This window comes from Rhipicephalus sanguineus, chromosome 11, assembly GCF_013339695.2.
Source record: "Rhipicephalus sanguineus isolate Rsan-2018 chromosome 11, BIME_Rsan_1.4, whole genome shotgun sequence".
NCBI classification, from domain to species: Eukaryota; Metazoa; Arthropoda; class Arachnida; order Ixodida; family Ixodidae; genus Rhipicephalus; species Rhipicephalus sanguineus.
Genome location: NC_051186.1, coordinates 31,495,536 through 31,518,701, shown reverse-complemented (window position 1 = coordinate 31,518,701; position 23,166 = coordinate 31,495,536). Strand labels below are relative to the sequence as shown.

Genomic DNA, 23,166 nt, shown 5'->3' with positions numbered 1-23,166 from the left:
CCAGCACTTTTGCTTGCCAGGGGGAGGAGGAGGAGGAGGAGGAAAATAAAAACGGAAAGACAGGGAGGTTAGCTAGTTCTCAGACCGGCTGGCTACCCTGTGCTGAGGAAAGGGGAAGGGGGAACGCCAGCGTCGCCTAAGAGCTAATTCGTCTGTCCGAGCCAGCGAAGCGACAGCGAAACGCCAGCGCCGGGAGTTAGAGGCACCGCGCTCGGAGCAGCAAACAGTAGAAAGATAGTGAGGAGGCCATACGGCAGAGAATAGATAATCGTAAAACAAATCAGGTAGTCACAAGAAAAGAACAGTAAAGTATATAAAATATCATATATAATCACAGGAGAAGATCAGACAAACACAAGAAAAGAACAGAAAAGAGCAGATAAACACAAGATAAGGTGTTCCTCCAGATTGTTTTTCTGGTAAGTAAAATTGAATTGAATTGAATTGAATAAACCCAAGCGAATGAATGCTCCGCAGTTCCTGCAGCTTTCAGTGTGGGTGGAGCTGGCTTGGATTCCCCCCCCCCCCTTACCATAACCGCTAATATTAGTATATAGACCATTTCGTCTTCAAGCAAGAGTCGTGCTCCGAACCACCTTCCTTTTACTGTCGGTATCTTTTTCCGGGAATGCCGGGGAGGGGCGCGCTGGACGCTTTCGTTCAATCTCGTCTGTCATCGCATCAACATCGGAGACTGCTCCGAAAACGTAACCGACACTGGCTCTGCGGCGCTCGGTCTGGGCGGGCGCTGCGGGAGAGTGAGACGAAAGGCAGGGCCTCTACTGCAGGCACAACGTCTCTGTATTCAAGTAAAGGAATAGGAGAGCCTCGTCTCGCTGCTGTTTCGATGCGAGGACGGACCGGGGCGAGCGCCTTGACTGTTACTGAGAGGAGGACGTAGAAGACGCCACGGATGATGTCGAGAGGGGTGAGTTGATGGAAACGTGGACAGGCAATACAACGACCCAAGCTGCTGGAGGACCTAGGCGCAGAGACACGTACGCAAGAAGAAACGAAGAAAAAAATGAGGAAGATACGAACGTGGTAGAGGAAAAATAAAACGGCCAAAGAGAAACAGAAATCCGTACCGCGAGACGCGCAGCATAGCGTAGCTTTCGGGGCGAAAAAAAGACCGGCCTCTGTCGCCTCGGTCGCTTCGATGTGACGAGAGGTCTCTTTTCGCGACGGGCTACGAAAGAGAGCCGCGTCGTTGGGGCAGAGAGAGAGGGAGATAGCGGTCGCTCGCTGCGTTAAAGGAAACGATAAAGGGCACAAAACAGCGTTGGAGGTAGGCGAGAGGTAACGGAGAGAACTCGGGCATCCTGTGCGAGGAGGAGATGTCCCTTTAAACGACTCCATTGGCCCTGCGGCTCGTGACGTCGCGTCGGGGGTCCGCCTCGGCCGTAGGCGTGGCATCAGGGTTAGCTTCTATGCCGGGAGGCGGCCCCAGTGTGGAACGCACCAGCTAGGGCGCCTTATTTACCCAGCGGCGCAGCGCGGTGCGGGTGCGAGAAGCGCCCCGCTAGGAAAAAAAGAGGAACACCTCACCACCACCACCATGCACCACGAATGTTGGCGCGTAGCGCGTGTTGTTGCTCAGGTGGACGGTGTTTGAAGCGCGTGTGGTTTTGGTGTTGCGCGTCGTGTGTGTGTGTGTGACAAAATAAGAGCGCGTCGCGCGCGCGATAACCAGCGAGCGAGCGGCAAGGAAGAGAGTTTAGTTCGTGAGCAGTGCGGTGTGTGGTCCTGATCGGTGGGTCGTCGAGCGATGCGCCTACTGCGATGACGGCGACGAGCATGTTGGGCCAGCACAAGGGCTACCAGGACGCGTCGTCCGGCTGCGCTGGCTCGATGAGCAACGGCGGTTCAGCGGCGGCCGCCGCCATGCAGCCGTTGCAAGGAGGCTACAACATGGGCATGGCCGGCATGCACGCAGGCTACGCGCCGCAGTCTTTCGGCAACGGACCCACCATGGCGTCCGGCTCCGCGTGCATGTCCCCTTCGGTGGCGCCGCTGGGATCGATGAACTCCATGAACTCGCTGGGCCAGGCCGGCATGAACGGGGTGTCGGCGGGTCTCATCGGCGGCCTGGGTCGCGACTTCCTGCCGGCGGCCGCAGCCACGGGTCCCGGCAGCGCGCCGTCCTCCGGCGCGGGGCCGGACTCCCCGGGCGCCCTGCAGAGGGCTCGCGCCGACTCGAAGGCGTACCGGCGGTCGTACACGCACGCCAAGCCGCCCTACTCGTACATCTCGCTCATCACCATGGCCATCCAGAATAGCCCGAGCAAAATGCTGACGCTCAGCGAGATCTACCAGTTCATCATGGACCTGTTCCCCTACTACCGCCAGAACCAGCAGCGCTGGCAGAACTCCATACGCCACTCGCTCAGCTTCAACGACTGCTTCGTCAAAGTGCCGCGCACGCCGGACAAGCCGGGCAAGGGGTCCTTCTGGACTCTGCACCCGGATTCGGGCAACATGTTCGAGAACGGCTGTTACCTGCGGCGCCAAAAGCGCTTCAAGTGCGAGAAGCGCGAGGCCGTGCGGCAGGCGCAGAAGGCCACCCCGGGCCACCACCACAACTCCAAGGCCAAGATGGCCGCCGAGTCTCCGGGACACATGATGCAGCCTCCACCTCCGCAGCAGCATCATCAACAACAGCAGCAGCATCAGCAGCAGCAACAGCACACGCAACAGCAGCAGCATCAGTCGCAGCACTCGCAGCAGCAGCAGCACCACGCGTTGGCGCCCACCTCGAATCCGGCCATGCTGGGCATGGGCTACGGTTCGCACCAGGACCCGTCCAGCTGTTGTTCCCCGGCCATGGGACCTCACCACGCGCTACACGAGTCCTTGCTCAAGGTGGGTTCCTCTGTTTCTTCATTGTGCGTGCACAGCGTTGTGAGGGCAGCAAATCTATTCTTTGAGCTAGCTGGTCAGACATACTGATATAAACGTCGAGGCGCTAAAAGGAACCACAAAATAAGGCAAACAAACAAACAAATTCAAAGAAACACTGTAGGACAGGACGGGTGCGAACCACCAAATGATTCTTATTCCTTGCGGAACACGAACATATATACAACACACGATCAAGATATGGACACCAACGCCGTCAGCAAAACCAGCAAATGCGCATTATCACCTGTGAGATAGCTTACAAATATAAACACTATATGTCTATATACCGTGGGCAAATGGTTTACAAAAACCGACACTTAGCACTGATCGTTCGCCGACGCATCCCTGTTGCCTGATAACTCCCTCTCAGTTCTTCCGAAACTATGAGCAGTGAACCTTGTGCGCTGGCAACCATACCGACTATACGCATATACGATGGCTGTAGCCATGATTATGCTAATACCTGGCACACGCGCCGTTGCCATGTAGCAGTTTGCAACGCCATGGAGGTTTACAGGAAATGCGATCACCTGTATGTTTAAACGCGTTACCATTTTAGGCTGACTGACGGAGCAGTCCAATGTGGAGATTACTCTGTTCAACCCATGGTCACTCGACAGTAATGGCGTCGAAGCAAACTTTAGACGCCTATATATACAGGCAAAGTTGTGTGGGCAACCGTCTTTGTACACTTTTTGTTCGACACTGGTTAGAGCCAGCTGGCTTCGACTTCCTTGGAACAGAAGAAAACTGTGGCATACATTTGTGGTGCTGAAGCTCTAAACCCACGGTGGGTGCAGTTGAATACGATTCCTCACCTGCATAGGGATGGGATGGCGCAGAGTTGTAAATTTTCTTGTGGTCCTAGTAGTTCTTGTGATGCATGCAACTAGCGGTCATGAGGCAAGACGCTCGGTTAATACGGGAAAGTGTTGGGGTGACATACCGACCTTGCTAACAATAGCTTCTGGATATAGTCTAATATATGGTGTGACGTACATGAATAACGTTTTACACGGACACATGTCGTTCTTATGAACAAATTTTAGCCCATCGAGGCTGTGTTGACGTCCACGTCACATCGGTCCATGCACCCTTTAAAATCCCTTGATTAAAGAGGTCATCAAAGTTCGTCATGGTGACGACCCCTTGCAGTATCGGCGAACGTCGTTAATGTCAGTTCAGTCAATAGCGCGAGCAATGATAAGCTCTGCTTCCGAGTGACGGGAAATCGGTGCACTCGATAGGAACATATATAAAAACAAGGGCATCTCTCTTTGCGCCTACAGACTCGTGACGAATGCTTGCTTTTGAATGGTTTGCATCGTTGCTTAAAAGCTGCGCCAGCATGAGCAAGCCATAAAAATATATTGTTAAGGCGAAAGCCTTAGATACCTCATCGAAGACGAAAATTGATCGTCGGCCTTGATCAACACCAGTGATGCAAAAAATGATCATAACGTTACAGGTCGCCAAAATATGTGACGTCATCATGACGACTTATAACGTGAAGTCATTCGTCGTTTACTCAAAGGTGAGCCGATCCCGGAGGCAGTGCAAAATCCAGTGAGGTGCGGAAAGCTTGTAGCGCTTGCGATCCCGGAGGCAGTACTAAATCACTAAGCTGCAGAAGCTTTCGGGTGGGAGCGGATCACTGCAATCGTCCCAGAAGAAAAAAAGAATATGGCTTTCCCTCTAGAGTCGTCTGCGAATGCACAAGGGACTATGTGAACTTTGTGGTAGAAAATCTGAGAGGTCGGCCGGAGTCGAAGTTCTGACCTGCTGCTGAGCGTTGGGGAATTCTTCTGATTAGAGAGTTGGAAAGCTTTAATTAAGAGGATTAGGATGATAGTGAATAAATTTGAACCAAGAAGACTATTCAAAGACTCATATACATTCCGCTTTCGTGCGAGAAAATTGATGAGAACATTTATAATGTCACTTTGATCACCATGATCCGGCCAAGATGCCAAGAGAACCTTTTCAGATAATGGTTGATGGATATTAGGATGTGTTGACGAAAAACATTCTACATAATGATTGTCCTCGCAGAACACATCGCTGACATGACGAGCATAGATACAGGAAAAGTAATTAACCCATTATATACGCCTTATGGGGAAGTTTAGGTGTCACCGTCCTTGTCGTTGTGGAAACCTCTATCATAACTCCATAGCCTGAAAAGAACAGTTCGTTTGTCCAGTAGATATGGAATTATATATGTGCACCGCGATGACAGTTTATGTAAATGGCTTCCGTAAATAGTTCTAAGGAATCGATGGCATCAGAAGTAATTGTCAGCTTGTTAGCTCACGAAAAAGAAGACACCCGTTGAACGTAGTATATATGCTGACGCAAGTACCAGGAATTGACAGTGTACAAATATTTTGATAGTCGTACTTGGCTTGATTCTGCATTATTCCACATTGACGTAGTGGGACTTATCTACCCATGTGTGAAGAAGCAGTGTTCGAGAAAAGAAACGACAATAATAATTAGAGCAAGAAAAGAAGCTAATAATTAACATGTTAAGCATTTTGAAGAGTCTATATTTATTGTCAACAGTGAATGTATTTGCATCTTGTATATTTTCTTTTATTTATGGCAGACTCAGCAAAATGGTAGCTGCATAGCATACGAGTTGATTGAGAACTGACTTACACTTATGCTAATAAGTCAGACTACATTCAAATCATTGGGTTTGTCGTGCAAAAAACAACTCTGGGTATACGGAAGGTGACGTGTGCGTATTGAATTTCAAACGGCCTTCTTTATTTCTTTGTTTAAAAAATAACGGAATTTAAGTCTGGCTAAATCTATACGCACGAGAACGTAAGGTACTGTTCCATCAGGATTCCATCATCATCGGCATTCCATCAGAATGCCGAGTCTTTGTCGCCGGAAGTTGAGCCCTCCACCTGGCATACTGAGAAATTTCAAAGGTATTTCAATGTGTATACGCGGCGGCAAGTCGAAAGTTTCGTCTTAGGTTACGTGCGCACATCTTGAACTGTGGGTCATACGCGTTATATCTGGCGTAGTACCAGTGTCACGTGGTCACTTTCGATCGCGTTCAAGCCCGATACGGAGCGAATAGGGCCCTTAATTCCTCAGTTTGCGCGAATAAGCCAATCATGGGCACGAAACTCCATCGCAAGTGCATCATGTGACAATCGGATAAGACACCGCACTCGTTGCAAGCACATTCGTCGCAGTATCAAGCAGAAAGCCTTAGATGCCTCAATAAACGCAAACATTCACCGTAGGCGTCCCGCGTCGGCGGCGTCAACACGATTGATGCAAAAATCGTCACGTGATGAGGTCATGGCGTCATAGATCGCCGAAATTCGTGTCGTCATCATGACGCCACATAACGTGGCATCACATTTTGACGCCATCACATGATATCGTCGCTTTGTCAAAGGTGGGCTGATCACGGAGGCAGTGCAAAACCACGTCAGGCGCAGAAAGCTTTCTGAGGGGGGCAGGGGGGGGCGGAGGAGGATCAATACATCGACTCAGAAGAAAAAGATGGCTTTCGCTGTCGAGATCATCTTAGGCGAATGCATAGGGAACCCTGGGAGTTTTTTGAGAAACATATAACGAGATAATTAACTAGTCATGAACAGGCGAAGGAATCAATGAGGGCATGCAGCCGTCATCTTGATGCAGTTTTTAATTAGCCTTTTAGTAGCAAGCCTGGAATTACGAAGGAGTTTGGAAAGGAGGAGACCGTCTAATTTTGACATACGCACGTTATCGGTTAATTGCGATGTAAGCGCCCGCAATCTGTTATGACGAAATGTCGGATCTTTCAAAAGGGACCATAGTGGGATGTCGCTGATACCGTTTCGTTTAATACGTCCTTCGGTATGATGCGTTCTTTTTTTTTTCCCCTTTTCGAGCCCAACGTCTCAATAGAGCAATGTATTTTCACACGTTATAATGCGACCGCATTGTCACCTCAGATGGATTATACGACTGCAGAGACGGAGTTTTACTGGTATTTCTGAAACTCGTAGCTTTATATTCCAATGTACTATGGCTGTAAATTTACGGCCGTAAATCGTATGAGCCGGAGCAAGCTCCAGAACGAGTGAGCTCACAGGATCAACAGCTATGGTTCGTGTGGAATCTAGTGAGTGCTCTGCAAAACACTTCATGCGGTGCCGCATCACTCAAAGTCACACGAACAGTAGCCAACGCACTTTTATTTAGCATCATTGAAACAGCTCATTAATTTGCGCCATAGATTCTTCTCCCTAACGTCCATAAAAGAAGTACTTCTGGAAGTTAAAGAAAGAAGCTGCTGATTCCTCATTTGACTGAGAATTCGCGATGACGTAGGAATGCTATTTAAGCCATAGTACATTGGAATATAAAGCTACGAGTTTCAGAATACCGTTCATTGTCCTGTTCCCGCGAACGCCGTATCAACAAAAGTCGTGTGTGCGTGCTCTCCGAGTGATTTCTGACACCGAGGTTAGTTCATAACTTGACAGTAACTTTCGTAACCGCTTTAGGGATGTAATGATATTCGTAACAATTAGTTCCCTTCATTTGTTACCGGCTGCAGTATAGAGGTTTTGATGGATACATTGGAAGATTTAGCAATGCGTGCTAGATGAATTCCATTGAGCAAGCTAACATATACTCCCCGACAGCCTGTAAAGAAAATGTTCGTTATAACGCATCTGTTTCTCTTTTTTATTTTCCTTTTGAGAGAATGTGCTTCGTGTGGCGCGCATTTAGTAATAATTTTTACACTTTTAATTGCGCTGTCTTACCACAACAGACAGCACCGATAAAACTCGTGCGGTAAATTGCATTTGGCTTTTATGCCTATATAATACAAGTCACGCCAGTTTTACGTCGTGCGAACTGTATAATTTATGTCTCCATTTCACATTATATTGTATTCACCGGCGAATAGCATATTCAGAACAGTCGGATTCGCGCCGTTCGTGCTGCCATATAAGAACACTGCGCCTTTTGCGTAGATATTTAACACGCCATTGGCAGAAGTCAGAATTTGCAACGGATAGAAACGAAATTTCTTCGCCCTCACATCGCTTTTCTGAATCGATTCTCAAAACTGCTCAATTTGTAGAGCATCGGACGCGTTATCCGAAGGTTGTATATAGGTTCGGTCCCTGTAAGGGCAACAAGTTGTCTTTTCGTAGTCTTTAATTTCGTTGAATTTATATCATAATTATATACCACACGACAGTTGGAGGCTACAAATAATGCCACCTTACTTGCCTTGGCTTTACTGCCTGTTTGTTTCATTATAGGTTTTGTCTAACAAAGAAAACGAGCCCCTGATCGATTCCCCTTCTTTTGCTCATAACTCGAGAGAAATATCGCGCGGTGTACGTTATGAGAATCCGTGTTAGACTCGCTCCGTAAGTGCACTAGTTGCGTGCACGGAATATCACGCAAGCGATCGTCTGCGAATGGGTGCGTGGGATCGACGCGCATGTGTCTATGCCCATCCTTCTTGTCGCCGTTCTTGCATTTCCACGAAAAAGAAAACCCCCGCTGCGCGAGCGTGTGTACAGCGTCATCCGCAAAGCAAATACTGCATATATGCTTGACCTCCTCCATATCGACGCCAAACACGTCTATCGAAGGAGCGATATCTCTCGCAAACTTTCTTTGCCATGCACGCAAATAGAGAGCCTGAAATGCCTCACGCTATTTTATGTAGGCGTCTACACGACAGTGTGTCCCTCTCTTTTCATCCTTTCTTTCTTGTCATATTATTTAGAAATCTCGGCTGTGCCCGTTAATGGAAGATTCGCAAATACATATATGCGTATACACATTAAACAACCGCATCAATGTCGCTTCGAGGGCTTGCGCCGTTAATCTCTATTGACAGTCGTGTTGGTCAATATTTTCTCAGTATTGCGCGCGTCTTATGTTTGCGATCTGTGTGCGATTCTGTGTATATATATATCTAGCGCGGCTCACGGATAATGCCGTACATTACAAGAGCGTTCGTTGCGTCACCTGTAATTGGTTGGATTTCCTCGCGACATTGTACAAACCGTGCAATACACGTTGATCGCTTGCTCTCGTAAAATTTAAGCGTACGGAACGCTGCAGTACGCAACGTCTAAACTGCTAACTGTGTGTTTGAACAGTAACAGACGGTGTCATGCGGGCTTTTCGGTTAATTGCGATTTATACTTTCTAACATATCATACAACAAAATTCGTCGTGAATTTTTCTGAGAACTATGGTAGCTCGCGCAACATTTGATGGTGTGAGGCAGTCACGTAATGCGGTAAACGTGTGTTATTTTATTACATATATATAAAAACGGGCAGCTAACGTAAGCCTACACTAGCCAAGTCAGTAGTTAGCGAACATCAGCTATAGAATAAACACGGATAGTCTGATTCGCGCTATAGTTATGGAGATTATTCTGAATTAATTGTTATTCTACTGTATGTTTCGTCTTTGTTATAGTAGTTGATTATGATAATTTGCACGACCTACATTTCCTCACTATCGATTATATTTATCAATTTTAGTCCGGAGCATGGTGCTTTTTATGTCAACGCAAGACCTGTTTTTGAAACCATATTATATACTTTCCATAAAGCATTTCATATTAACACCAAGGAATGCAAGACATGCGAACCTGTTTATGTGACAGCTCGACCTGTGTACCCTTAGGAGGAAATTTTGGCAGTTAATCCAGCTTACAAATATAACTTGGTTGTGAAAAAACTGCAGCATGCGCAGTGAGTGTCACCAGCTAAAGGGCAATATTGACAATACTAACTTGTTGCACAGGAGCACACAGAGCACCGCAAACATTATAATAACGAATTGATCTTCACAAGAAAGGGGAAAACATACTTTCGTAAATGCAACGACATTAACAACACTTCTTCATGTCAATCAGAGCAACGCTGTTTCTCAATCAAAATACAATGAGTTAAACCCGATTTGTCAATGACAAACATTACATAATTAAGGTAAAATGTATACATTACCAACACGGTAATCGCAAAAGCAATTGAATCACTTTGCTTAACACAATGTGCATATTTAAAGACATCGATTTATTCAGAAGTCGAGCGGTATTTTCAACAGCCAGGCAGCCATGATTCATCCAGTACAGAAAAGAGCGATGCTTCGATTGCTTCCTGGACGCCTCCCTATTAAAATTGCGTGCGAGAGGACTTCCCGCGGTCATTGAGCCTGTAACTGACATACGAGGAAAACAGGCTGTCGTATATTCTGTTACTAATAGACAAATATCTTATAATAGTAGTAATTGAAATAGAGAAGTTTAGTTCAGATATATTCTTAGATTATACTCGGCTGCAAAATCCCTACGGAATACTAAAAAAACAAAACAAATCTGGCATCGCGTTAAGTTTGCATTGCTAAAATTGCCATTTCGAGGCATCAGGTTGTCTGTAGCAAACGTGATACATTGCGCAGCACAGTGTGACGTGTGCCTAAATCCAAGTATATCATTTCCTGCTCCATTCAAGTGCGACCGCAGCCTCCGGAAATCGAACCTACAACATTCTTCTCAGCAGCAGTACGTGATAGGGAGCTGTAAGGTTCTCTACAGGATCATCACTCTACAGGGTTATCACTCTACAGGGTCATCACCCTAAAGTGTCATCACTGTACAGTGTCATCATTACTAAGTTTCGCGTACACATAATATACATGTTTTAACGATATATGTCTAAATGTTCACAAAACACAGATGTAGTTGAGCAGTCGCAAACATCCTATAGTTTACTGCAGATTGTGTTTTCTCGTACAAGAAATACCGGTGAGCATGGTTGACTGACGTATCAAAAAAAAACTTCCGGCCTCCCGAAGCGGCAGAATCGAGTTATCTACTGCAGCCTTTAAAATAATCTGTATTGTTCTTGTGACGAACAAACAGATGATGTGCAAGGCTTCGTTTACTCACGTCGCGAAGGATGCGAGTCATGCTGATGTTCTAGTCTGATTTTCTTGTATTTGTCTTGAGAACTCTGGTACAACATTTTCAGCGTTAAGATAATTTTAATCATGCGCCAGAGTTTCAGCTATGGGCGTGTCAATAACAACTAGGTCGCAGTTTGCTCTCAAACTGGACATTGGGTTGGTTCGGTTTTCTTCTAACTATATATGTTACTCGTGCGTGCTATTGGTTGAATTGCTCAGTAAATAGGATGGACGTCAATCGTGACCGGGTCTGCGTCTAAAAAATGCAAATATCAAAATAAAACGATAGAGAGAGAGAGACAGCCAGAACGAGATGTACGGGCAATAATTTTTATACACAATGTATTGCGATGCCGAGCTGCAATTTTTTAAGAAGCACTCGAGGCTTACCTTTGATGCCTCCGTTGATAAGTACCGTCGCGATTCTAGGGCGATTACTGGCGGCACAAGTTTGCTACCCTGCACTTTGGGAGGGAAGTAAAGGAGGGGGGGGGGTAAGAAGTTCAGGTAATGTAAATACCAAGGGAGCATTCCGGAGTGGTTGCTCCTCAAAAGTTACCACATGTATTGAATGTGCGCTCTTAGGCAATTTTGTGTAATATTTCTTCATGTGTTACAAACCTCATTAAATTTTGTTAATTCATTTGTTAAAGTGGCGTTGCTGTGGACTGTATGTTGTAACTTCGTAGGGTGATGGGCTTTGTCAGGCACACAGCCTTTTGCCCTCCTTTTAAGTGAATTTGTACGTTTCTTTGCACTTTGAATAAACTTCATTTTGTAAAACAGAGATATAGATAGATAGATAGATAGATAGATAGATAGATAGATAGATAGATAGATAGATAGATAGATAGATAGATAGATAGATAGATAGATAGATAGATAGATAGATAGATAGATAGATAGATAGATAGATAGATAGATAGATAGATAGATAGATAGATAGATAGATAGATGGTAAACGTAGAAGAGAGTGGCTACTGACTGTCAAATGACGCGTAATACATGGGCCATGACCCTGAGCACATGTTCAAAACTGTAGAACTTAGAAACCACTGCCATACCCGCTGTTCTATCCGCAGATTCACCTACATTTGTGACAGCGATTTAGTTCTGACTCCTTAGATAAACCTAGCTAATGCTAGGCAAACGCTAGCCATTCCTTACGCGTGCTGATAGTATACAAGTTAAGGTTACGTGACCTAAGACGTTCTCATAGACTGTATTCTTTGCGGGATCGGCCCATATGTTTCGTCAGAAACTGGAAATCGCTACACCTTACACAATGCTGGCAAAGAGGCTCTGGAAATTAAGACATTGCCTTCTTTAAATAACTTTAAGCCGTTCACCATCGACATGTGAGGTTGGTCAACTAAATATATTCTTACTACGTCAGCCTTACTGCGTTACTGGGACCGAGCAGATGCTTACGAATCAGTGCCGTCATTACGTGGTTGTGCTCGAGATGATGTCATCAGCTGTCTTAAGCTATTGCACCTTTTCTGGCACATACAAAGCTTTTTCTTTTTCATGGTAATAGTGACCTTTTTTATATACACGAAGTTAAATTTGCTTATACAGCTGAGTGTCAGCTTATGTGTTTCTTCAAATGTCAAACGATTAAGGGTACCACTCATATCAGGAACATAGCAAACTTTAATACCAACCAGTCTTCTCGCCTACACCGATACACTGAACATTGGGCAGTTCCGCGCCAACGCACGAACTATTTTCTTTAAACGCTTTCTTACTTTCTTCCCTCAACGTTAAATAAATATAAACTATGTGATGAAAACATACGTTTTGTTCCTAAAAACACATTACCCCAACTGTTATTGTGAATGTAACGTTTCTTATTTGCCGCTTGAAAGATATTTTCCCTGCCGCTTGAAATCGCTAAATTCCCATTTCTTGTTTTGTTTTGCTGTATTTATTTTTTTCAGTGTTGCTACAAGTGTATGTATTGAGCAATTCTTGCCATGCTGGTGCTTGGGTTTTGCAGTGAGGTGGGTGTAGTCAAGGTGCCGTTATGCACCTTGTACCCTACCATCCTCATTGTTTATGTATGCATGCTGTGTACTTGCGTTAATAATAAAATTCAAAATTCATTTTTTTAGTATCCCTCTGAAAGGAAGCTGTTCGAGTTCAGCAGCGATATCTTTCTTCAACAACAAAGTAATTATACCAATAGTAGGCAGGACAGGAAACCATAGAAACTAATCACGATTGACATGATATGCCTGACCGTCGTTATATACGCAATGGAAGTGGTAACGGCTAGTTTCTTACAATTACTTCCTTTTTTTAGAAAATTTCAGTGATTCAGTTATCTCTCGATATGCGAACGTGCAATGAACATGTGTAACAACTTTCATCTTCCGTTATAATCATGTGCATTTTATGCAGACCGTTTGAATGAAATATTTAAGCGAAATGGATAGGCTGCAGCCTATGAGGAAGGTTAGAAATCTACAGACCTATCCCTTCGCCCCCCCCCCCCTCACCCAGGTCAGTGCTCAAATGGTCGTATATGTATGCGATTTAAGAGAAGTACTTGTTTTTACTGCATTTACGGTTAATGTCCGCATATAAAATACATCAACATGGTTGCAAAGTCCAGCGATAGTTCAGTGATGTCTGCACTGATATTTACACAATAATATGCATACAATATGTATACAATAATATATATGTAAGATACGTCTACAAGATGTTTAGAGTCTATGAATTACACGCAGCCCCATTGTCTTTGTTTAGTCGAAAATTATGTTATGTTCGTGTTTCTCATACGTGCATTATGCGCGTGCGTACGTCATTGCTATGCGAATGATAGGCGGGCATGATTGCGCCATGTAAAGGCGAATGTAACGCCATCTGTATACCGTACTTCAAAGGTGCAGTGCATAACATTGCGAAGATAGAGAAGCGCACCGTTAATGAGTCTAACCATGCTTGTATTTGCAGAAAGTAGCGAGTGCAAGAACGAAACTAATACATACATACATACATACATACATACATACATACATACATACATACATACATACATACATACATACATACATACATACATACATACATACATACATACATACATACATACATACGTACGTACATACCTGTACGTACGTACGTACACGCTTGCACAAACTTTCTTATGCGCGAGGATAATTGGACTGAAGTACTGAAGGGCGAAATCAAACCCCGGAAAAGTTGTACAATCGGTAATTAAGAGGAGCTATTCTGGCTCAATAATTACCAAGGGACGGTTGCCTACTAGTATAAAGCGGTGAGCGAAATTCGTCTAGTAATTTTTCGTCTGTCTCATATGTCTTGTTCTCATACCTTATAGGCTGTAGGGGACAGCACCGCCTTTCTTTTCCTTTCAGCGCAGTGCAGCCAACTAGACGTTTTTTTCTGGTTAAAGGGGCGCTGTAACACTTTTCCAAGTAATCATCGAATGGCTTCATTGAAGCAGTTTATTGCCTCACGAATCGACTGCCGCAAAAAATTGCCGAATTCGTCAAGTACGAGCAGAGTTACACGAATTCGTTGGGACACTAAAGAGGAAAACGATTTTTCTCGCATTAGTAAAGTAGTCTTCCACGATACCAAAAACACCACGCTTGCTGCGAGAAGACGCTTAATAAGCGAGAAAACGCGCAAAAAGAAAATACAGGTGGCGACGCCACCTTGGAATTCCCGCACCATTTGCCGTGACGTCAGATATTTTTGACGGCGCCTGCTTGGGCCTACGTAGTTCCTAGTAGGTTAAATCGAAGAACATTGTCCTCTGAGGGGGCCAGAGACTTGACATAACGATTTTGTGGAAATTTCGTCGAGCCAGTGACGCCAAAATACGTTAAATGCCCTTTGAAGTCTTTTACGTCACGAATTACAAAGTTTGGCGCGAAATTTAAAAATGAAACTTTGAACTTGGTTTTCTCCTCTAATAATAAACCTATGGTGGTGAAATAAACTACACAAGAGTTCTCCGACCACACTTTATCAATCTAAACCAATTCATTGTTTCTCTTTAGTGTCCCTTTAAGGGCTCTCTCTCTTCTTTCGTGCCAGCGAGCGCGCTGAAAGCTACGCAGGGGAGGGAGGAATGACAAAGGGGCAAGAAGCTACGTCCGTTCGTCTGTGAGCATCATGACCTTGGACAATTTCCCTACTTTTTCTCTGCGAACACGAGGCTTGCTTTCAGTGTGATCTCGAGTGAGCGCGCGGGCAAGTAGCGGCATCCCGCGGCGGCTGCCTTAACTATGCAGCTCACGATCAAATCAGCCCAGTGGGCTTTGTGTTTATGGCACAGTCATTTGGGTTTATGGCATCGATTGTCGAGAGACGAGTGAGCGATTTCTAGCTGACGTTGAGAATTAATTGAAAATTCCAGGCCGTGTGCTCTCACGTGTTCTCAGGTGCCTCGACTACCGATCGGCAGCGTTTTCTGACCATGCTGAAAAAGTGTTGCAGGGCGCATTTAACCCCCTCTCTCTCTCTTAAACGAAAATGAATGAATGACCAAAGCGTGTTTTGCGGTGATGCAGGTGGACCCTCACTACAACCCGTCGAGTCACCCGTTCTCGATCAACAGCATCATCGCGGCGAACGAGAGTAAGGCGGACCTGAAGCTGTACGAGATGTCCCAGTACGGCGGCTACAACCTGTCGCCTCCGCTGGCGGGCCACACGGCTCTGCCCAACGACTCGTCGGCGGGCTACTACCACCCGTCGCTCTACTCCATGTACCAGTCGGCCACGCCCAGCCTCTGAGACGAGGAGCTGCGGGACTTCTGAAGAAGAGGCCTCCCGCACGACGTGTAGTAGCTCCTGTTGTATACCACCGAGAGGGTGCCCGCGCGTGCTTCCCGAAGCTGGCACGACGGGTCCCGGCAGACTCGGCAACCGTTGGACACCAGCGACGTGGCGCATGTTGTTCGAGACCAAGGCCCCCAACCTGGCCGTTGCGTTCTGCGGGGATAAGAAGGACCGTCCTGACCACCACTGACGAGCGTCGCATCGACGTCGTTGGCCCGCTGAAGTCGACGAAGACCTCTGGAAGAGTTCCCGGATGACGACTCCAAAGAGGAGCCTTCGTGTACCACAGAGCTCCTCCCTATTGGGTGCAGCCACGTTACTTCCTCTGTTATCGCCGTATGCTCGTCACCTTCCATTCTGGAACGGAACACGAGGATTCCGGCAGTAAGGCGAGTCTCAAGGTTATCGCCACGAAAGAAGAAAATAATTTAAACCGCTTCCGACGATCGACGGATGCGACTGTTGCGAACAGGCAAATCTGGCACGGTACACCAGCCGTGCATGCTTACAAGACATCAAGTCGACGACCCTTTGCAGACGAGTCATCGCCTCCAGGAGGGTTTCTCAGTTGGCTCACGACGCGGTTCACGCGATACTGGGAATAACTGGGGAATGGTGGCCCGTCATCAGTGTAACAGCAGGCGGGCGTTTCTTTCGTCACGATGACGTCATCGAGTTCCCACTCCTTGTTCACTCGCTGTCCTCCGACTACTTTCGTCCGAGGCAAACCTCAACAGAGGAGGGATGCCATTGGTAGTCCGCTAAGACGAGCGTTCGAGATGAGGGATTCAATATTGGACGGGTACAGTAGGCTGTTACAACCCAGCATCTGAGATGAAAACAAAAGACGAAGCAAATATTATTAGCCTCGCTTGTAAATTGAGCAAGGCTGTCTTGCTTTTGCGTAAGTCTCTGTTGATACTTGCAGGGTCTGTCGGTACTAGGATACTGATTTTGATGGCTGAGGAGTGTGCATATTTTATATTCATTGTGCATTGCAGTGAAACTGATCTTAACCCGTTTGACCTACGTTCGAGGCTCGCATATCCATCATTGAGTGATTGCTGTTCATTGTCCCATGTGGTTTAAGTGAACTTGCAGCCACATCACTGAATAGGCTCAAATTCGTGGCAGTTTAGAGAATCAGCAGACGTGCTATATATTTATGTTGCTATTCTATTAAGCTGATCAACTTGCGTCGTCCGCTAACCCCGGTATTCTAGGACGTTCCTATATACTTAACACCTCGCCTCGACTTGGTCATGATGGCGATATCTAATTATTTGCGATTATCTTTATTAGCGTTATTTATGAAACTCGGTGGCGACCTAGTGTAGTCAAACTAGCCTGTTCGTTACGATCATGTATTAACTCCAACTATTACCGCCTAACACCCTGGCTATATCCTCGCTCTTCATGCAAGCTGCTGTTCTTATATTGTACCGTTATCTTCACTTGTAACCACTGCTGCTATGTTATTCACATCCCTGCTTTTTTTCGCCAGTATTCCAAACGCCTTCGCTCATATGAACTGCTGACCTCGTAGTTGATAATTGCATCCATTTTGAAACCCAGAGATTCTGAAAGGCGCAATCCTTCCACGCTTCTTGGTGGGTGAATATCCTGCATGCCATTACAACGTGCTCAGTAGTTCCTGCACTTGGATGCAGTAGAGAGTCGTGAACAATATGAGAGGGAACACCGAATTCATGTGTAATCAACGATTATTTGTAATGCACTGACATGAATGTGAGGTATTAAATTGCAAGAGATACCTTTGCGCTTGAGCATTGAGTGTTATGAACACTTTTGCGCTTGCCAACTGCGTTTAGCCGTTATGACCTTTAAAAGATGATTTCAGTGTTCCCTCTAATATCACTCATGACTGTACATGCCTCCTTGTATTGCAAATACTTTCTCCGGTGTGTCGTTTTTCTCAGGCAGCCAGCTCGGACATCAAATGTCAAAGCGCTGCCCCTTGTGTTATCGTACAGTTCTTTCCTATTGATTTCTTTCTCGACGCCTTCGTAAATCTACCTATATGGTCGTCCTTGTTTCAATTGTTCCTACCCAATTTGTCGTCTCTGTTTCTTTAACGTCTTTGGATGACACCTCGTTGTTTATTTACATCCTTAATTATCCTTTGCTTGATCTTCCTTGATGTTCCTTAATCTTCTACAATCCCTGTCCTGGCTTTTTGGGTGCATGCAGGTACTCGTGCGCTCGAGTTGGTTCACTTCTTTTTGCATCCATATTCCTAAGCATTTCTTGAAAACTAATTTTGCTCTGCGTGCCTCTTATCTTCAAACGAAGCCTAACTCGTGTGCCCCTGCATTGCCTCAGTTGTGCTTTCCCCCTTTAGTACTCGATGCCAATCAATACAGGCCTCTGAGATCAAAGTCGATGACAGCTCCCCCCCATTGAGTAATCTGATCCATTCGGCTCGGAGGCGCACAACGGTATTCCTTGAAAACTGGCGTCTTTTTCAGTTGAGGGGCTGAGCCGTGCTCTATACTCGGTGAAATGAAGAGCTTCGAGTCGAGGATCGTCTAAGAATACGCGGGTTCGGCGACGACGTTGCTAAAGTGCATAGAACCCTTTATTGCTTCACTCGATACAACCTTCGGAGAAATTCGTTAATATTTTTTTCTTCTTCTAGTGTCTTAATGAGGCAGAACTTGGCGTAAATATTGTGCTCCGATGAAGTGGTGTCTCTACCGCAGTTGTTATCTTAGGTGTTATCTCGAAATACACCAGAACCGCGTCCAAATAGAAGATCATTGGAAGGGGTTACTGAGCGTCTTCTTTTTGGTCAGTCAGTGTGCTACGAGCCGTCGTTCGTGGTTTAATCATCTCTGCTCTTGCACTGTTACGTGCAGGCGAAGTTTTGCTGTGTACCGATGGTAACCATGGAAACGATACTGTTTAGGTTGGGCGGCTGAGCGATCGCGTCTCGCAGGAGAAAATGCTGATGAGGTACACGCCCTCGCAACCGCACCCTGTAATATCGCCGGGCAGTTTCGTGCCTGTGTAACTATGGCGCACGACACAACTTCGCATGTTGACATTAACGGGACAATAGGCTTGCTGACCTAGAAAAGTTGCAAGAACGCTGAACGGATGACGACGCGCCCTTCAAGTCAAATTGAACTGAATTGTGTTTATTTCTAACAAGTTTCCGCATCATCTCGCTATGACGTCACAGATTTTGACAGCGTCAGCTCGCGAGCCTAGTTAATTGTTTGCGATGAGCCCTTTATGTAGACTGCCGGAAATCCTCCCCAGCGTACGTACAAGTCGCGCAGGAATAAGATGCCTATGTTCTTATTTGCTAGCTAAACGAGATCGCCACCCACGAGAATTAGAGAGTTATTAATTATGAAGGACCGAAAGGTTACCTAGAACAGATCTACCCGGTTTTTTACGACAATTTTTATAGGCAATAAAAAGAAGACAAAGAATAATGAAAAAAAGCAGAAAAACAGTTATAAATATCGAAAAAAAAGTGGTTCATTCTATAGTATATACCATGCCTTTAAGGGCAAACAAACAAGGAATAAAACGGAAATAAAATGATATTAACAAAGCATAAATAAACTGAAGGAAAGAAAATAATGACGTAACAGATTCCGGTGCCAGTGCGAAAAGTGTACGAATCGTTTTTGACTCAGTTGCCTTCATGCATGAACCTTCGCTATTCCGTCTGAGTGTGAAATTTACAAAGCTGTTTGTTTACATACATATATTTTTTGTTTCGCCAGAGTTCATATGGTTTCTGCCACATGACACCACTAAAACTTATCATAGCTTTCGTTGTATATTTACCATGCTTCCGTTCAAACCTACACGTCTGTCGTTCGTTTGTTTGCTTACTCGGAAAAATGAACGAGCGAACAGCCTTCATAATAACGACTGTGCCTGAACAGACTCTGCGAGTTTCTCAGCTATATAGACGATATTGCGTAAGACATGTGGGCGCTGCCACCTTGGGCTGTTAAACGAATGTTTCCTTATTTTTCGTATATCGTGACGTGAACTGATAAGGTCAGGAAACTTCGAATGCACCAACCCAACCGTTTTCGTGTGTATACGTCCACCGTAGCACTGTTCGTTTGATTGTTCGAGATACAAAGCGGCAAGATTAACAGCCCAATATGGCGGCACCGAAACCAATCCGCAAAATAGTCTATACATCGTCGTAACGCTGCGAAAAATGGAGAAACAATCACCGACCAAGCCAGATACGGTCGGTGACGTCGTAAGGAAATTAAAAAAGAGAGACACATTTTATTGTATACATGTGTATACCAAAGCTGAGAATGCAAATGATGCCTGCAAGACGCTGTTGCCACTGTATAAGCTGCGAACCTTTGCTGTCGCTCTTGTTTGTGCCTTTGGAAGATCCGCGCTGTGGAAGACGCCTTGAAGTGGTTGCGGAAGTGAAAAACAGCCGAGAAGACCCGTGGCCGCGATTTCCGTTACACTACGTTCGCTCCGTGTTGGATGTAGTGGTGACGTCACACGGAGTTTCGAGTCGCACCGAAAAGGACAGAGCATGTCCACAGGGTGTTTTCAGCTGATTGAAAAGCCAGATTTGCCACTTTTTGTTTTCCTGAAATAGGGCATACATACGTAATGGAGCAGATGTTACTTTCATTAGTAAAGTCTAAATAATTCAGAGCTTCAGGGAAAGACGGAAGCTTGAAGTGATGAAAAATTCGTGAACACGGGTTGCCGCGGGAGCCACCGTCTCGACAAACAGTTTTGTCTTCTTCAAGGATGCAACTTTTTAGCAACTCTTCATTAACAAAGTCATTTAAGATAAACATGAAACGTATGAAAGCGTAGAAAAAATATTATTTATATTCTTTGGAATCTCTCATTGTTATAAAAGTTAGATTCCCATGTTTGGGGGTATGTTGCTGTGCCATATAAAAATTTTGTTGAAATAAAAAAAGATAGTCTCGACCCCCCTCTGACTCTTCTGGTCTGACCACACCTGCGTCGACAATTTGTGTCCACTGGCTTGAAACAACCAACAGCGATGCCCTGATATTTTATTACAGTCTCTCTGTATATAGCAAGTTTGAAGAAAAAAATAATTCAGTGAATTGGTCCCAAAGCGTATACTGTAACAGGATGAATAGCGAAGGGTCGCCAGGTAAATGCATTCATCTCTCTGTGATGCAGGTAATGCATCAACGAGTTTCGTTCATTTTGTTGTTCGCTATCCAAAGGCATTCTCACAGAAATTTAGGCTTGAGTTTAATTTTCGTAAGTGCAGTTGGCACAGTCGCAGCAGGTCATGAGTGCGGATCGTAGCTTTACCTGAAAGTATTTCCAGAACTAGCCTCCAATATTTTCTCGTGGCCCTCTGGAGGGGGCGCGAAAAACACTGTTTTCAATATTTCAACAGCTGTTGTCTGTTTCATCTTTGTGCCTGAAGCTGAATTTATTCTTGCACAGTGCCTGTACAATGTACGCAGCCAAATCCAGGCCGGAAGCTAGAGGCCAGGTTAATATCATTCGTTGATTCGCGTGAGTGTCCTGTCTAACCATTCCACCCTTGAGGAGATCGCAAAATCACCGGGAGCGTGTGGTCTCACCGTTCAAGGCTACCCGTTAAATTCAGTCAGTGTTAACTTCAATTAACGAAAAATAGTCAGCTCAAGACCAACTACGAAAAGTGTAGTTGTCACTCCATTGTGTATAACACTGATTCGTGCAAGGAGACCTCGTACTTTTTCTTTTTTTTCCTACTGATTAAATCCGATCTGAGCTACGTAACTTCCTCGGCGACTTAGCGAAGTGTCATTCGTTGCATGAACTCATCGGACAGTCCGCTATCCCAACAAGAAGTCTATAAGATGCAGTAAAAGCTCGGTATAACGAAGTCAATAAAGTAGGTAAATTTAATTCGTTATATCGAAACTTCCATAAATTGAAATTTGACATTTTATGCAAGGTATAGTCGCCAAACGCTTATTTTTTGGTGTTCTGTGGACACGCTGTTCCATGAACGTGCAGTTGTGAAAAGTGAAATGCTTCGTTATATCGAGAATTTTGTTGTATTGAAGTTTGTTATATCGAGGCTCCACTACGTCCAAACACATGAAAGCCAGCAGGGAATCCATGTTTTGGTTTATTTCGATCACGACTTCGTTGATGACGTCAGTCTTCTTGTAACCATCGTCATCACCCTGCATAAGGAATTGAATGGGGCGAAAAATATAGCATGAGTGAAATACATGAACTGCGCATGCGTCGCCTATGAAATGCGCATGAGAACGTGACAACCTCAACACACCGCGCCGAGCGCGAGAGGAGCACGAGAGCGTGACGTGTTGCAGAAAGGGCGCGCATGCGCGACTCATCGCGTCTTTTTTTCTTCTTAGTGTTGGGAACCACGTGGTCTTCTGGGCATCTGATATACATATTTCATAAGATAAGCCTTTCTTTGAGACGGCTGTTGCGTATTCGATCAACGTCTGCGAACTGGACTCGTGCAGTGAACGTCGTTTCTTCGTGCTGGTGCGCGACGCCGTCGGTTTGGACCTTTCCCAAGAGCGTCGCAACCGATTTCGATGACGTCATAGACTCGTGCGCACTGTGCCGCCGTCTGCCGGCGTGTCGAAGAAACAACCGAGTGCGCGAGTAGGTTGGACCGAATTGTGACGGCTATTGTGCGCGCACAACGGAAACCTTTTAGTTGCACCACGAACTTGCTGTACGCTGGCCTGTGCTTCTTTTGCGTGTTTCTCAGTGTGTGTGGCTGTAAAGAACGTGATAGACTTGTACATAGAAGATATAATTTATATTTAACGGGAGAAAAGGAACTCGCGGATGGAGAGATGATGCACATGTTTTTGCTGGAATGGCGCATTGTGGCGCGTGCGTGTTTTCTGTGTGGTCATCGCGAGCGCAGCTGCGCCTTTTAAACGGGAGATTAGTAAGAGCCGCGAGAGAGTGTGAGTTTTTCTTGCGTGCGTGTGCATGTGTGTGTGCACGGTGTTTGTAAAGATGTGCGGTGGACTCTTCGAGGATCGTCGTTACACGTTGTATCGACGCACTGAAATCCGCACGATGAAGGCGTGGGTGCTTTTGAAAGTGGGACGTGTGTGGCCGGTGCATTTACGGCGCTATGTGTTTGTATACGGAAAGCCCGCAAAACTGCTGTTTGAACGTGTACACTTGTGTGCTTGTATATAAAGACGTATATATTCAATCCCTCCGTACTTTTACGCGTCCTGTGTTTGTTCTATTTTCGTGCACTGCGCGGGAACAGTGGCTGCGCGCTTACACCATGGTTCCCGCAAGGCTCAAAACTTAAAAGATGGCATAAAAGAAAAAGTAAGTGTTGAAAGATAATTCACAACCTCATTTTTAAAATGTGACTGTGACCTTAAAATCTGGTATAAAATGTGGTTAATAAAGGTGCGTAAATTTTCGCCATCCAGCACGAAGAAAAAAG

The 23,166-nt window shown here is 45.5% G+C and overlaps 1 protein-coding gene across 1 annotated transcript; it reads left to right on the top strand.

Annotated features, from left to right (window-relative positions):
• Positions 1-1,553: 1,553 nt before the first annotated feature.
• Positions 1,554-22,922, top strand: LOC119374722 (silk gland factor 1). The gene is made up of 2 exons (XM_037644911.2): positions 1,554-2,862; positions 15,426-22,922. The coding sequence occupies exons 1-2, from the start codon at positions 1,783-1,785 to the stop codon at positions 15,648-15,650; spliced, it is 1,305 nt and encodes a 434-aa protein (XP_037500839.1). The 5' UTR covers positions 1,554-1,782; the 3' UTR covers positions 15,651-22,922.
• Positions 22,923-23,166: the final 244 nt, after the last annotated feature.